General features: G+C 52.0%; 1 protein-coding gene across 5 annotated transcripts in view; it reads right to left on the reverse strand.

Annotated features, from left to right (window-relative positions):
* Window positions 1–419: 419 nt before the first annotated feature.
* agap1 (ArfGAP with GTPase domain, ankyrin repeat and PH domain 1) overlaps window positions 420–16,089 on the reverse strand; it is a 297,905-nt gene continuing 282,235 nt past the window's right edge. For all 5 annotated transcript variants that reach the window (XM_065023309.1, XM_065023307.1, XM_065023299.1 and 2 more), the window contains exons 17-18: window positions 2,489–2,744; window positions 420–1,754 (exon numbers count right to left, since the gene is read on the reverse strand). In XM_065023309.1, the coding sequence (XP_064879381.1) occupies window positions 1,545–1,754; window positions 2,489–2,744 (466 nt within the window). In that variant the 3' untranslated portion in view covers window positions 420–1,544. The remainder of the gene's footprint in view (window positions 1,755–2,488; window positions 2,745–16,089) is intronic.

A 16,089-nucleotide genomic window follows, 5' to 3' on the forward strand; every position in this document is an offset into this window, starting at 1 on the left:
CAGCTGAAACAGCAGATACAGTGTATTTGATGACCTGATAAAAGTAAAGAAAAGGCAGAATAATATGCAGAAGGATAAAACACTAAACGCTTTCCCCTGGTCTCCATGTGGTGGACCAACCGTACGATGATCCTGAAGAAGGCTGATGGTGTGATACTGAGCCTCATGATGCTTCCTATACATTCTGGAGGTGGACTGTTCCTCTGAACGGATGAAATGTAAATCTAAGACTGTTGTTGAGGCGAGTGGAATTGTGGGGGTTTCAAGATCACATAGAATTGACCGTCTCTGGTCCCTGAGCCTGGAAATACATACACGCTTTTTACACCTCGCAAGTGGCTTCTAATAGAAATCACAAACTCACTTCTCTGTAGAACTGATTCATTGGTCCAGTAATTCACAATGAGATATACACAATGTGGACGTGATGAACAACCTTTTTTTTTTATTCAAAAGAGAAAGTGTCTGACATGCTATCACACTTTCTGTTTTACTTCCAAGGAATATCGGATATTTAGGATTTTTTTCTCTCTCACTTTCTTAAACTGTTTATACAATAAGATATTTTTGTTCCACATTAAAACAAAAAAAAAAACATCCACAGGAGAGAGAGAGAGATCACATAATTTACTCTAGAGAAGAGAGGGGAAACACTGATTATGTGGAGAACTAAAGAAGAACCAGAGTAGAAGAGGAGTTCTGTTCAGTTGATCAGTGTTCTTTGTAGTTCTCATGTTATAAGGTAGAGCTCCCATAACTTAAGTGAAAAGCAACCCCCCCCTTCCCCAACATGCTACAGAGGCCTTCTTCAAACATCCAACGTCTTTCCAAACCCGCAGGCCTCTGTTTCTGTACAGCTGAGAAAGCAGTGACATAGTAGTGATATAGTGTGTGTGTGGCCTGGGTTGAAGCTGGGAGCAGATTGCAGATCGGAGTCAATAGAGGGTATATGAGAAGGGGGAGTCAATAGAGGGTATATGAGAAGGGGGATTCGCTGCTTTTCATGTGATTTTGGCCGCCTCCTCCCCATGTCCCATCATGCTTAGGGCCACATGCAGCCAGGTAGATAGCAGTGGGGGAAGCCGGTGACCTGACTCCACCCGGAAGTAACGCCAAGCCACCTCCTGCCCCCATGCTTTTACAGGGGAGGGCCTTGTGAGGAAATTGACAATTGGACCGAAGCGCGGGTGGGTGGGTCATCATGATGTGGGGCAGAGAGCCAAAAGGACAGAGGGCTTCATCAACGGCAACAGGAGTGCTAGTGTCTTCTGTGTGAGATTAGTGTCAGAGTGGAGAGGGTAAGAGGTCAACGAGGGCTCTAAGACAAGGAGTGCAGAAGTAGTGGTTCCCAAAAGAGTTCAGTCATTTTCTCCCAATTCAGACTCTCTCCAAGCCCCTCAACTTCCAAAAATGTCAGGTTTTTTTTTTTTTTTCAGTCAGGATTTTGAGTGTGTAATATGCATATAATGTCACAATGTGTGTTTAGCCTGTTAATATCCTGCGAGCCGCAGTACCCAGAGGCCTCCTGAAGGGGGCGGTAGTGTTTATATGAGTGCGGTGCTGCCCGTGCTGCTGCAGCTGTTGTTGCGGTTGGTGTTGCGTCGGGACAGGTTGGGCGTGGCCATAAGTGGGTAGCGTTCATCGGGACAGCCGTACTGCAGCAGCGTGTCAACACACTCCTGGCTGCTGGCCTGCCGTGCGTACGCCAGCGCGCTGTTACCGTGGGCGTCCCTCGCCATCAGATCCACCCCGTACTGGAGGAGAGAGGGATGGGGAGAGAGCAGAGAGGAGTGAGGGGGATGAGGGAGAAGTGAGGGGGATGAGGGAGAGAGGAGAGAGGGATGGCGAGAGAGCAGAGAGGAGTGAGGGGGATGAGGGAGATGAGGGGGATGAGGGAGAGAGGAGAGAGGGATGGCGAGAGAGCAGAGAGGAGTGAGGGGGATGAGGGAGAGAGGGATGGGGGAGAGGAGAGAGGAGTGAGGGGAATGAGGGAGAGAGGGATAGGGGAGAGAGCAGAGAGGAGTGAGGGGGATGAGGGAGAGAGCAGAGAGGAGTGAGGGGGATGAGGGAGAGAGGGATGGGGGAGAGGAGAGAGGAGTGAGGGGAATGAGGGAGAGAGGGATAGGGGAGAGAGCAGAGAGGAGTGAGGGGGATGAGGGAGAGAGGAGAGGGGGATAAGGGAGAGAGGAGAGGGGGATAAGGGAGAGAGGAGAGAGGGATGGGGAGAGGAGAGAGGGATGGGGAGAGGTGAGAGGGATAGGGGAGAGGAGTGAGGGGGATGAGGGAGAGAGGAGTGGGGGATGAGGGAGAGAGGGATGGCGAGAGAGCAGAGGAGTGAGGGGGATGAGGGAGAGAGGGATGGGGGAGAGAGGAGAGAGGGAAAGATAGAGTAAGTTATTTGACATGGCAACATCTTGGTCTACAGACAACATTCAGGGTGAGGAACCATGGACATGTGAGATCCTGTTGGTATTGTCCTCTCTCTCACCCAGATGAGGAGCTGTGTGATGACCACGTTGCCCTTGCGGCACGACAGGTGAAGGGCGGTGCGTCCGTCTCCCTCTCCACACGTCTCGTTGACTTGCTCCCGGGAGCCGTGAGCCAGAAGCAGGATGACGCAGCGCAGGTCCTCCTCGGCCGTGGCCCTCAGCAGCTGCTGGCCCAGGGATAGGTCCACCCCCGAGAGCGATGCCAGGAACAACCGCTGCTCGTACTTAGCCCGGATCCAACGTTCACGCTCCTCCCTGAGAGAGAAAAACACAGACTACTGGTTAAGAGGAACGTTCTTAACATCATCTTGTGACGTTACCTTCTCCACCTGTTCATCTAGTCACACTCCTCCCTGGAGAAGGAACACATAGGACAGAAAGGGGATGTTCACCATTGTTCTAGTTCACCTGGAGATATCTGCTGAACACATAGGACAGAAAGGGGATGTTCACCATTGTTCTAGTTCACCTCGCAGTGTGGATATCTGCTGACTGTTACAGGGATGCTATCTGCTGACTGTTACAGGGATATCTGCTGACCGTTACAGGGATATCTGCTGACCGTTACAGGGATATCTGCTGACCGTTACAGGGATATCTGCTGACCGTTACAGGGATATCTGCTGACCGTTACAGGGATATCTGCTGACCGTTACAGGGATATCTGCTGACCGTTACAGGGATATCTGCTGACCGTTACAGGGATATCTGCTGACCGTTACAGGGATATCTGCTGACTGTTACAGGGATATCTGCTGACCGTTACAGGGATATCTGCTGACCGTTACAGGGATATCTGCTGACCGTTACAGGGATATCTGCTGACCGTTACAGGGATATCTGCTGACCGTTACAGGGATATCTGCTGACTGTTACAGGGATATCCTGCTGACTGTTACAGGGATATCTGCTGACCGTTAAAGGGATGATATCTGCTGACTGTTACAGGGATATCTGCTGACCGTTACAGGGATATCTGCTGCTGATATCTGCTGACTTTACAGGGATATCTGCTGATGTTACAGGGATATCTGCTGACCGTTACAGGGATATCTGCTGACCGTTACAGGGATATCTGCTGACCGTTACAGGGATATCTGCTGACCGTTACAGGGATATCCTGCTGACTGTTACAGGGATATCTGCTGACCGTTACAGGGATATCTGCTGACCGTTACAGGGATATCTGCTGACCGTTACAGGGATATCTGCTGACTGTTACAGGGATATCTGCTGACAGGGATATCTGCTGACCGTTACAGGGATATCTGCTGACCGTTACAGGGATATCTGCTGACCGTTACAGGGATGATATCTGCTGACTGTTACAGGGATGATATCTGCTGACTGTTACAGGGATATCCTGCTGACTGTTACAGGGATATCTGCTGACTGTTACAGGGATGATATCTGCTGACTGTTACAGGGATATCTGCTGACTGTTACAGGGATATCCTGCTGACTGTTACAGGGATATCTGCTGACTGTTACAGGGATATCTGTTGACTGTTACAGGGATATCTGCTGACTGTTACAGGGATATCTGCTGACTGTTACAGGGTCTCTTTGGGAACCACAGGACCATTCTTAGCAAGAATGAGTTCAGATGGTAAAAAAGTAAATGGAAGAGTGGGTTAACTAGGACTGGGTTAACTAGGAGTATGTTAACTAGCCTAGTCTGTGAAGGAGAAAGACACCATGTAAACCCCATAGCGCTGAGAGAGACCAGGAAAGGGAGAGACCAGGAGAGAGCGAGAGACCAGGAGAAAGCGAGAGACCAGGAGAGAGCGACCAGGAGAGAGAGACCAGGAGAAAGAGAGACCAGGAGAGAGAGACCAGGAGAAAGAGAGACCAGGAGAAAGAGAGACCAGGAGAAAGAGAGACCAGGAGAAAGAGAGACCAGGAGAGAGAGAGACCAGGAGAGAGAGAGACCAGGAGAAAGACAGACCAGGAGAGAGAGAGACCAGGAGAGAGCGAGACCAGGAGAAAGACAGACCAGGAGAGAGAGAGACCAGGAGAGAGCGAGACCAGGAGAGAGAGAGAGACCAGGAGAGAGAGAGACCAGGAGAGAGAGAGAGACCAGGAGAGAGAGAGAGACCAGGAGAGAGAGAGAGACCAGGAGAGGGGGGAAGCGGGGCAGTGTAAGTACAGAGTGGTAACAGTTTCCAGCCACTCAATCTAATTCTGTGATGTGATAGCGCTAATCTCTCCCTAATCCCCGCCATGTAAACACAGCCTTTCAGCCCAATTGGGATTATCCATGCATCAATCCTCCTGTTAGAAAGGAGAGGAACCACAGTGGCCTGGGGAGAGGATAGGGGAGGGACAGGAGTGAGGATATAGAGCTGTCCTGTATCCCTAGAAACAACAGTCCCCCTCAGGGGGTCCTGGGTCCCCCACTATCCAGGATATGGAGAACACAGTATAGTGGAACCTCACTGCTGGCTCACTTCCTCTGTAATGACCTACCCTGGGTGGAGGGTTAGGCCTGAGAGAGAGCATTACATACACACACCAGGAGAGAGAAAGACAGATGGATATACAGTAAAAGTCAAACATTTAGACATCTACTGTTTCAAGGATTTTTCTTTGTTTTTACTATTTTCTACATTGTAGAATAATAGTCAAGACATCAAAACTATGGAAACAAAAAAGTGTTAAACAAAATGAAAATATATTTTATATTTCAGATTCTTCAACATGGCCACCCTTTGCCTTGATGACTTTGTAGACTCTTGGCATTCTCTCAACCAGCTTCACCTGGAATGCTTGAAGGAGTTCCCACATATGCTGTGCATTTGTTGGCTGCTTTTCCTTCGCTATGTGGTCCAACTCATCCCAAACCATCTCAATTGGGTTGTCGGGTGATTGTGGAGGCCAGGTCATCTGATGCAGCACTCCATCACTCTCCTTCTTGGTCAAATAGCCCTTACACAGTCTGGAGGTGTGTTGGGTCATTGTCCTGTTAAAAAACAAATTATAGTCCCACTAAGCGCAAACCAGATGGGTTGGCGTATCACTGCAGAATGCTGTGGTAGCCATGCTGGTTAAGTGTGCCTTGAATTCTAAATAAATCACAGTGTCACCAGCAAAGCACCCCCACACCACCTCCTCCATGCTTCATGGTGGGAACCACACATACGGAGATCATCCATTCACCTACTCTGCATCTCACAAAGACAAGGCGGTTGGAACGAAAAATCTCAAATTTGGACTCATCAGACCAAAGGACAGATTTCCACCGGTCTAATGTCCATTGCTCGTGTTTCTTGGCCCAAGAAATGCTCTTCTTATTGGTGTCTTTAGTAGTGGTTTCTTTGCAGCAGTTTGACCACAAAGGCCTGATTCATGCAGTCTCCTCTGAACAGTTGATGTTGAGATGTGTCTGTTACTTGAACTCTGAAGCATTTGTTTGGGCTGCAATTTCTGAGGCTGACAACTCTGATGAACTTACCCTCTACAGCAGAGGTAACTCTGGGTCTTCATTTCCTGTGGCGGTCCTCATGAGAGCCAGTTTCATCATAGCGCTTGGTTTAAGCGACTGCACAAAGTTCTTGAAGGCCCAGATTGACTGACCTTCATGTCTTAAAGTAATGATGGACTGTCATTTCTCTTTGCTTATTTGAGCTGTTCTTGCCATAATATGGACTTGGTCTTTTACCAAACAGGGCTATCTTCTGTATACCACCTCTACCTTGTCACAACACAACTAATTGGCTCAAAGGCACTGAGGAAAGAAATTACACAAATTAACAAGGCATACCTGATAATTGAAATGCATTCCAGGTGACTACATCATGAAGCTGGCTGAAAGATGGCCAAGAGTGTGCAAAGCTGTTATCAAGGCAACAAAGAAGAATCTCAAATATATTTTGATTACTACATGATTCCATATGTGTTATTTCATAGTTTTGATGTCTTCACTATTATTCTACAATGTAGAAAATAGTACAAATAAAGAAAAACCCTTGAATAAGTAGGTGTGTCCAAACATTTGACTGGTAGTGTATGTAGAGTGTGAATCCAACCTTTCCATATCCCCTCCTACTGTTAGTGCTTTTCAAGACCTTTTAAACACTGCCAAAGACTTCGAATTTTGTTGAGACCCTCAAATTCAACAAAGCCAATGACAGCAACCTAGTCACCCACCAGAGGTTTCTGACCCACTGTCTGGGAACCACTAAGGACTGGTCATGAAATGCTGGCTTCTCAAGGCAACAGGGCAGTCTATGGACTGCCTATATGTTGACAGGTCTGAGGTGTAGGGGATAACCAAGTCGCCTCGTCAGCCATAACAGAAGATGAGTGATGAGACCTTAGGGTGTCTCAGAGGGTTAACCTCAAACAGACCCATTGACGGAAGTAATTACAAATTAGCCGCGTGTGGAGGGTCTCTCTCTCTCTGCAGGAGAAAGCGTTTTATCAGAGCGCGAGGGGGGCAGACGGACAGATGATAAAAATAGTCAATCTATAGCCCTGGGGATCGATGCCCTGCGACATCCTTCTTAATCAAAGCCTCGGCAACGGGATGACTGGGCCCAACCCCCGGCAACGATTTCCTTTTTCTTCAAACCACTGCAACCGTGGCTGAGCATCCACACACACACACACCGATTGCCCTTACTCAACACTCACACACACACACACACACACACACACAGCTAATATCAAAACGTTAGAAATTGGTTTCTGGCTAAACTTGTCTCAAAGTAGCTATAGGCCAGGAAGGAGGATGTTCAGTCACTAACTTCTGTGGTTATACAGAAAGGATGGTGGGAGGAGAGAGAGGAGGGGAGAGACAGACAAATACAACTAGATGGAGAGTTTTAGAGGTGTGGGAACCCAGTAGAATCTCATTAACTCTCTCCCCAGAGAATAGACAGTGTGTTGCGTTTGGTTGTGTGTGTGTGTTTGAGGGGGTGTAACCTAGGTATGGGGCCTGCCTGCCACATTACCCTCTCTGGTCGGGGGCTAGCCTAGCAGGACGGAATGTTCCTGGTCTTCCTGCCTGTCCCGGGGAGAGAGTGAGGAGGCTGGGCGGAGGTACACGGGCCAGAGCCCCGGGACAAAGCCCCAGGGAGGGGTGGGTAGGGAGGGTCTCGGCAGGGGCCTGGGCCCTCGTCTCTCTGGGTGTGTGTGGAGGAAATGCGGAGGCAGCACTTCACTGCTTCCTGGCACGCATGCCTTCCCCAGAGGACAGAGTTGCTATGGCTGGAGTCTGGGCCTTCCCCAGAGGACAGAGTTGCTATGGCTGGAGTCTGGGCCTTCCCCAGAGGACAGAGTTGCTATGGCTGAAGTCTGGGCCTTCCCCAGAGGACATAGTTGTTATGGGCTGGAGTCTGGGCCTTCCCCAGAGGACAGAGTTGCTATGGCTGGAGTCTGGGCCTTCCCCAGAGGACAGAGTTGCTATGGCTGGAGTCTGGGCCTTCCCCAGAGGATAGAGTTGCTATGGCTGAAGTCTGGGCCTTCCCCAGAGGACATAGTTGTTATGGGCTGGAGTCTGGGCCTTCCCCAGAGGACAGAGTTGCTATGGCTGGAGTCTGGGCCTTCCCCAGAGGACAGAGTTGCTATGGCTGGAGTCTGGGCCTTCCCCAGAGGACAGAGTTTCTATGGGCTGGAGTCTGGGCCTTCCCGAGAACAGAGTTTCTATGGGCTGGAGTCTGGGCCTTCCCCAGAGGACAGAGTTGTTATGGGCTGGAGTCTGGGCCTTCCCCAGAGGACAGAGTTGCTATGACTGGAGTCTGGGCCTTCCCCAGAGGACAGAGTTGCTATGGCTGAAGTCTGGGCCTTCCCCAGAGGCCATAGTTGTTATGGGCTGGAGTCTGGGCCTTCCCCAGAGGACAGAGTTGCTATGGCTGGAGTCTGGGCCTTCCCCAGAGGACAGAGTTGCTATGGCTGGAGTCTGGGCCTTCCCCAGAGGACAGAGTTTCTATGGGCTGGAGTCTGGGCCTTCCCCAGAGGACAGAGTTATTATGGGCTGGAGTCTGGGCCTTCCCCAGAGGACAGAGTTGCTATGGCTGGAGTCTGGGCCTTCCCCAGAGGACAGAGTTGTTATGGGCTGGAGTCTGGGCCTTCCCCAGAGGACAGAGTTGCTATGGCTGGAGTCTGGGCCTTCCCCAGAGGACAGAGTTGCTATGGCTGGAGTCTGGGCCTTCCCCAGAGGACAGAGTTGCTATGGCTGGAGTCTGAGCCTTCCCCAGAGGACAGAGTTGCTATGGCTGGAGTCTGGGCCTTCCCCAGAGGACAGAGTTGCTATGGCTGAAGTCTGGGCCTTCCCCAGAGGACATAGTTGTTATGGGCTGGAGTCTGCGCCTTCCCCAGAGGACAGAGTTGCTATGGCTGGAGTCTGGGCCTTCCCCAGAGGACAGAGTTGCTATGGCTGGAGTCTGAGCCTTCCCCAGAGGACAGAGTTGCTATGGCTGGAGTCTGGGCCTTCCCCAGAGGACAGAGTTGCTATGGCTGGAGTCTGGGCCTTCCCCAGAGGACAGAGTTGCTATGGCTGGAGTCTGGGCCTTCCCCAGAGGACAGAGTTTCTATGGGCTGGAGTCTGGGCCTTCCCCAGAGGACAGAGTTGTTATGGGCTGGAGTCTGGGCCTTCCCCAGAGGACAGAGTTGTTATGGGCTGGAGTCTGGGCCTTCCCCAGAGGACAGAGTTGCTATGGCTGGAGTCTGGGCCTTCCCCAGAGGACAGAGTTGTTATGGGCTGGAGTCTGGGCCTTCCCCAGAGGACAGAGTTGCTATGGCTGGAGTCTGGGCCTTCCCCAGAGGACAGAGTTGCTATGGCTGGAGTCTGGGCCTTCCCCAGAGGACAGAGTTGCTATGGCTGGAGTCTGGGCCTTCCCCAGAGGACAGAGTTGCTATGGCTGGAGTCTGGGCCTTCCCCAGAGGACAGAGTTGCTATGGCTGGAGTTTGGGCCTTCCCCAGAGGACAGAGTTGTTATGGGCTGGAGTCTGGGCCTTCCCCAGAGGACAGAGTTGTTATGGGCTGGAGTCTGGGCCTTCCCCAGAGGACAGAGTTGCTATGGCTGGAGTCTGGGCCTTCCCCAGAGGACAGAGTTGTTACGGGCTGGAGTCTGGGCCTTCCCCAGAGGACAGAGTTGCTATGGCTGGAGTCTGGGCCTTCCCCAGAGGACAGAGTTTCTATGGCTGGAGTCTGGGCCTTCCCCAGAGGACAGAGTTGTTATGGGCTGGAGTCTGGGTCTTCTCCAGGACAGAGTTGTTATGGGCTGGAATCTGGGCCTTCCCCAGAGGACAGAGTTTCTATGGGCTGGAGTCTGGGTCTTCTCCAGGACAGAGTTGTTATGGGCTGGATCCTGGGTCTTCCCCAGGACAGAGTTGTTATGGGCTGGATCCTGGGTCTTCCCCAGGACAGAGTTGTTATGGGCTGGAGTCTGGGTCTTCCCCAGGACAGAGTTGTTATGGGCTGGAGTCTGGTTCTTCCCCAGGACAGAGTTGTTATGGGCTGGAGCCCGGAGGCAGAGACAAGGGCCCAGACACACACACGCCATGTTGGACACAATGGGAATGGACAAACTCAGGGTGCGATGGTGACAGCATAGCATTGTAAGGGAGAAGATGACAGGATGGATGTCCCCTACAATGGCCTCCACAACACGTGACAACCCCCCACTGACTTAGGTAATGAAAAACTAAACTGTTGTTTCCAACACTGCTAATATACCCTACTGACAAGCACATAGCGACATTATCCCCCCCTGAATGAGAAAATACACTACTAAGAATCCATTACAAGTGATTTTCCAACTCACATTTGGTGTTCATCTTGAAAGGCATTAAGGGGTAGCATGCTACCATTATCCTCTGGTTAGAGTATTGAGAGCAGTTTGGAAACTAGAAAGGCTAATTGGACTAATTAGCTACTCAGAAAGGCTCTCTGACAAAAGCTGGGGAGGGCGGTGTGTGTGCCTGAGGGCCCCCCCCCCTCCCTCCGTGTGTCTAAGAGAGGTACCTGTCTGACTGCAGCTCACTGTTCCACCATGTTTGTCTCACTTATCACATTGGATTAGAGGACAGGCTGCAGCACCACGGAGCACTGTGAAGATAATTAACCACAGGTCCTGCTCAGACAGACTGACAGGGACACACTCTCACACAGGATGCAACCACACACACACACACTCCCCACAACCCCTATTCTCTCTCACCACCTACAGCAAATGCTTAAAAAGGGAACACGAAGGGGGGAGTGTGTGTGTGTGTGAATAATAATCCCAGGAGGCAGATTTCCTAGCCAGTCTTATTAAACGCTACAGGTCATGCCAGCGAGGCTCCAACATGTCCCAACGCAATGAGCCTTTCACAAGAAATGCCCCCCGACCACAACACACACACACTTCAACGTTTCCCATTAGTGCGTTCATGTGGGATGACAGCAACACATTATTATCATGATAATGACTTAGGTAAAGATATTCCACCCTGAGAGAGAGGAACCCCATGTATGTACAACCCTGTTTGTTCTCTCTGTACTGTAGGTGGAGAAACAGTGGTGAAAGGTGAATACATGGCGGTGTGTGTAGGTGTGTGTTACAGGCGTCAGTTAAACCCATGACCAACCCCTTGGTGAATAGAACAGCGGGCTGGTTTGACTGACAGCTTCATTAGCCTGTGTTAGGAGGTTGTTAGCGGGACTGTTGACTTCCGCCGCCGCAGAGCAGGAGAGGAGCGACAGTGGGGTTCTGTCGCCGTTGGAAACCGTGGGGTGAGGAATGTGCTTGTTTGGGGTTACCCGGGGATAAACAGGGGGGCTGGTGTCAGTCTCTGACTCCCATCTGGGGCCAACTGGAGACAGGAGCTGAAGAATAGATACATGTCATTTCCTGCCTCTTTTAGGTGCATGAGTCTGTGTTTGTATTATTTCTGTGTGTGTTGGTTCTCCCTGGCCAGTCTCTTTGTTGCAGTGTGTTTACACACAGGCCTAGTAGTTTCCTGTCTCCCCCAGACCCCCAGGCAGAGCCCCGTCTGATTGGTCAACTCTGACAGCCGTCCACTCCACTGGGCCGTCCGACCGTGACTGGTCAACCAGCTGCTCTCCACTGCCACTACAACCAGGGGGAGGGAGGGAGGGGGTCTACGACCAGGGGGAGGGAGGGAGTCTACGACCAGGGGGAGGGAGGGGGAGGGAGGGAGTCTACGACCAGGGGAGGGAGGAGTCTACGACCAGGGGAGGCAGGGAGGGGTCTGACCAGGGGAGGGAGTCTACGACCAGGGGGAGGGAGTCTACGACCAGGGGAGGCAGGGATGGGGTCTACGACCAGGGGAGGCAGGGATGGGGTCTACGACCAGGGGAGGGAGGGATGGGGTCTACGACCAGGGGAGGGAGGGATGGGGTCTACGACCAGGGGAGGCAGGGATGGGGTCTACGACCAGGGGGAGGGAGTCTACGACCAGGGGGCGGCAGGGATGGGGTCTACGACCAGGGGAGGGAGGGATGGGGTCTACGACCAGGGGAGGCAGGGATGGGGTCTACGACCAGGGGAGGGAGGGGGATGGGGTCTACGACCAGGGGAGGGAGGGGGATGGGGTCTACGACCAGGGGGAGGGAGGGGGATGGGGTCTACGACCAGGGGGAGGGAGGGGGATGGGGTCTATGACCAGGGGAGGGAGGGGATGGGGTCTATGACCAGGGGAGGGAGGGGGATGGGGTCTATGACCAGGGGAGGGGGGGATGGGGTCTACGACCAGGGGAGGGAGGGACGGGGTCTACGACCAGGGGAGGGAGGGACGGGGTCTACGACCAGGGGAGGGAGGGACGGGGTCTACGACCAGGGGAGGGAGGGACGGGGTCTACGACCAGGGGAGGGAGGGACGGGGTCTACGACCAGGGGAGGGAGGGACATGGGGTCTGCGACCAGGGGAGGGAGGGGATGGGGTCTATGACCTGGGGGAGGGAGGGGGATGGGGTCTATGACCAGGGGGAGGGAGGGGGTCTATGACCAGGGGAGGGAGGGGTCTACGACCAGGGGAGGGAGGGGGTCTACGACCAGGGGAGGGAGGGGTCTATGACCAGGGGAGGGAGGGGGATGGGGTCTATGACCAGGGGAGGGAGGGGATGGGGTCTATGACCAGGGGGAGGGAGGGGTCTATGACCATGGGGAGGGAGGGGTCTACGACCAGGGGAGGGAGGGAGGGGGTCTATGACCAGGGGGGAGGGAGGGAGGGGGGGTCTATGACCAGGGGAGGGAGGGGTCTACGACCAGGGGAGGGGGGTCTACGACCAGGGGAGGGAGGGAGGGGGTCTGACCAGGGGAGGGAGGGAGGGGGTCTACGACCAGGGGAGGGAGGGAGGGGTCTACGACCAGGGGAGGGAGGGAGGGGGTCTACGACCAGGGGGAGGGAGGGGGAGGGGGTCTACGACCAGGGGGAGGGAGGGGATGGGGTCTACGATCCCAACATAGACCCTGGATACAAGACTCACAGCAGAGTCCCACATCCTAATGAATCAGAACAATAGTCATCATCTACCATCATGGTGTTATTAAATTATCATTTACATTTGTTGGCTAATGTTGCCTATTAAAGTGATGACATTTATTTGACACAGTGATTCATTAAGTGACTAAATAATGTGTCGTTGTTTTCCACCTAAAATGGAGTTGACCTTATTACCAATGTCCAAAATTACCAGCATTATCAGAACTGTCATCACCAGCATCATGATCATTTCCAGCATCATTACCGTAAAGGGCTGTTATTCGATGCCCTCCAACAACAACACATCATCATGAGACATTCCTCAACATTATCATCTTTATCTCTTAACAAAGAGAGAAGACATCCTTGTTAACATCCATAATAACATCCATATCACATTCCCATTCTAACAGTGTGTTGCTGGGTCTGATCTGCACTGTGAGACGCACGGACCTCAGGAATACCACCACCATTCATTACAGAATGGAACTGTGGCAGAGCAGTGAGAGGAACCAGGTTGGACTGAAGTCCTCAGTCAGTGACACACACACACAGCGTCGTCAGTCAGTCAGTGACAAACACACATACCACACAGCGTCGTCAGTCAGTGACACACACACACAGCGTCGTCAGTCAGTGACAAACACACACACACACACAGCGTCGTCAGTCAGTCAGTGACAAACACACATACCACACAGCGTCGTCAGTCAGTGACACACACAGCGTCGTCAGTCAGTGACAAACACACACACACACAGCGTCGTCAGTCAGTCAGTGACAAACACACACACACACAGCGTCGTCAGTCAGTCAGTGACAAACACACATACCACACAGCGTCGTCAGTGACACACACACACACACACACACACACACGTCAGTCAGTGAGTGAGCAGAGTGGCCTTCTCCTTTGCCCTAATTAGCCCTCTCTAATTCAGCTCGTTAGGACTCGTTACAACTCGTTACGGTTCCACTGACTCCCAGGTAATGAGGTCTGACAGGAGGAATCTGTCACCTGGACAGTTCCTCCAGTAAACCTGAGGAGACTAAGACCAGGGTGAGATGCCCAGACCATACACACAGGCTCACATACAGAGAGGAGAGAGGTAGTCACTAGAGGGAACAACACATACAGAGAGGTAGTCACTAGAGGGAACAACACATACAGAGAGGTAGTCACTAGAGGGAACAACACATACAGAGAGGTAGTCACTAGAGGGAACAACACATACAGAGAGGTAGTCACTAGAGGGAACAACACATACAGAGAGGTTGTCACTAGAGGGAACAACACATACAGAGAGGTAGTCACTAGAGGGAACAACACATACAGAGAGGTAGTCACTAGAGGGAACAACACATACAGAGAGGTAGTCACTAGAGGGAACAACACATACAGAGAGGGAAGAGGGAACAACACATACAGAGAGGTAGTCACTAGAGGGAACAACACATACAGAGAGGGAAGAGGGAACAACACATACAGAGAGGGAAGAGGGAACAACACATACAGAGAGGGAAGAGGGAACAACACATACATAGAGGTAGTCACTAGAGGGAACAACACATACAGAGAGGTAGTCACTAGAGGGAACAACACATACAGAGAGGTAGTCACTAGAGGGAACAACACATACAGAGAGGTAGTCACTAGAGGGAACAACACATACAGAGAGGTAGTCACTAGAGGGAACAACACATACAGAGAGGTAGTCACTAGAGGGAACAACACATACAGAGAGGTAGTCACTAGAGGGAACAACACATACAGAGAGGTAGTCACTAGAGGGAACAACACATACAGAGAGGGAAGAGGGAACAACACATACAGAGAGGGAAGAGGGAACAACACATACAGAGAGGGAAGAGGGAACAACACATACAGAGAGGTAGTCACTAGAGGGAACAACACATACAGAGAGGTAGTCACTAGAGGGAACAACACATACAGAGAGGTAGTCACTAGAGGGAACAACACATACAGAGAGGGAAAAGGGAACAACACATACAGAGAGGTAGTCACTAGAGGGAACAACACATACAGAGAGGGAAGAGGGAACAAGGTACACATGGTACCACAGAAAGAAGAGGCAGACAGACAGAAAAGCTGTAAAATAGAGAGCAGATAGATACTATTGTCTTACAAGGTAAAAATACCCTAGACCCCCCCCCAAAACAAAGGCTCTGAAATCAATTACACTTTGGTCGTTAGCTGCCCTTGGATAGTCACAGATAATTAAGCTCAGCTCTTTTTTATGATGAACAGATTAGTGTCTCTGTTACTGAGCCTTTGCCTGGCTTGATACTGCTCCCTGATTGGCTGGCTGGAGGAAAATGGGCAACGCTGATGGGAAGTGCCCTCAGCTGAATCACAATGCTCCAGTAGTGGCATGAAGAGCAGAGAGAGAGGAAAGGAGGGAGGGAGGAGGAGAGAGAGGGAAAGGAGGGAGGGAGGAGGAGAGAGAGGGGGAGGAGGGAGGGAGGAGGAGAGAGAGGAAAGGAGGGAGGGAGGAGGAGAGAGAGAGGGAGGAGGAGAGAGGGAGGGAGGGAGGAGAGAGGGAGGGAGGGAGGGAGGGAGGAGAGAGAGAGGGAGGAGGAGAGAGGGAGGAGGAGAGAGGGAGGAGAGAGGGAGGGAGAGGAGGAGAGAGGGAGGGAGGGGAAGGAGAGAGGTAGAGGGAGACAGAGCATGCTCCAGTAGTGGCATGAAGAGCAGAGAGAGAGGAAAGGAGGGAGGGAAGGAGAGAGAGGTAGAGGGAGACAGAGCACGCTCCAGTAGTAGCATGAAGAGCAGAGAGAGAGGAAAGGAGGGAGGGAGGAGGAGAGAGAGGGAAGGAGAGAGAGGTGGAGGGAGACAGAGCACGCTCCAGTAGTGGCATTAAGAGGGGAAAGGTCAAGAGGGAGAGAAGGGAGAAAGGGAGGAAGGGAGAGAGAGAGAGGTAGGGGGGAAGGAGAGAGAGTGTAGGGGGAGAGGGACAGTGACTGGCTGAGCACAAACCTGGCTGCCTACCTACCTTGTGACCCGACCAGGAAGTCCTGAGAGAGTCCAGACCCATTGACATTTCTGTTCATATTAGCCCCGATGCAGATGAGTGGGATTAGAAGGTGTTTTAACTGACATTTGTACCCCTTTTCTGAAGCTTCTCACAGGGGACCTGTCTGAAAC

Source organism: Oncorhynchus nerka, linkage group LG2 (genome assembly GCF_034236695.1).
Source record: "Oncorhynchus nerka isolate Pitt River linkage group LG2, Oner_Uvic_2.0, whole genome shotgun sequence".
Taxonomy (NCBI): domain Eukaryota; kingdom Metazoa; phylum Chordata; class Actinopteri; order Salmoniformes; family Salmonidae; genus Oncorhynchus; species Oncorhynchus nerka.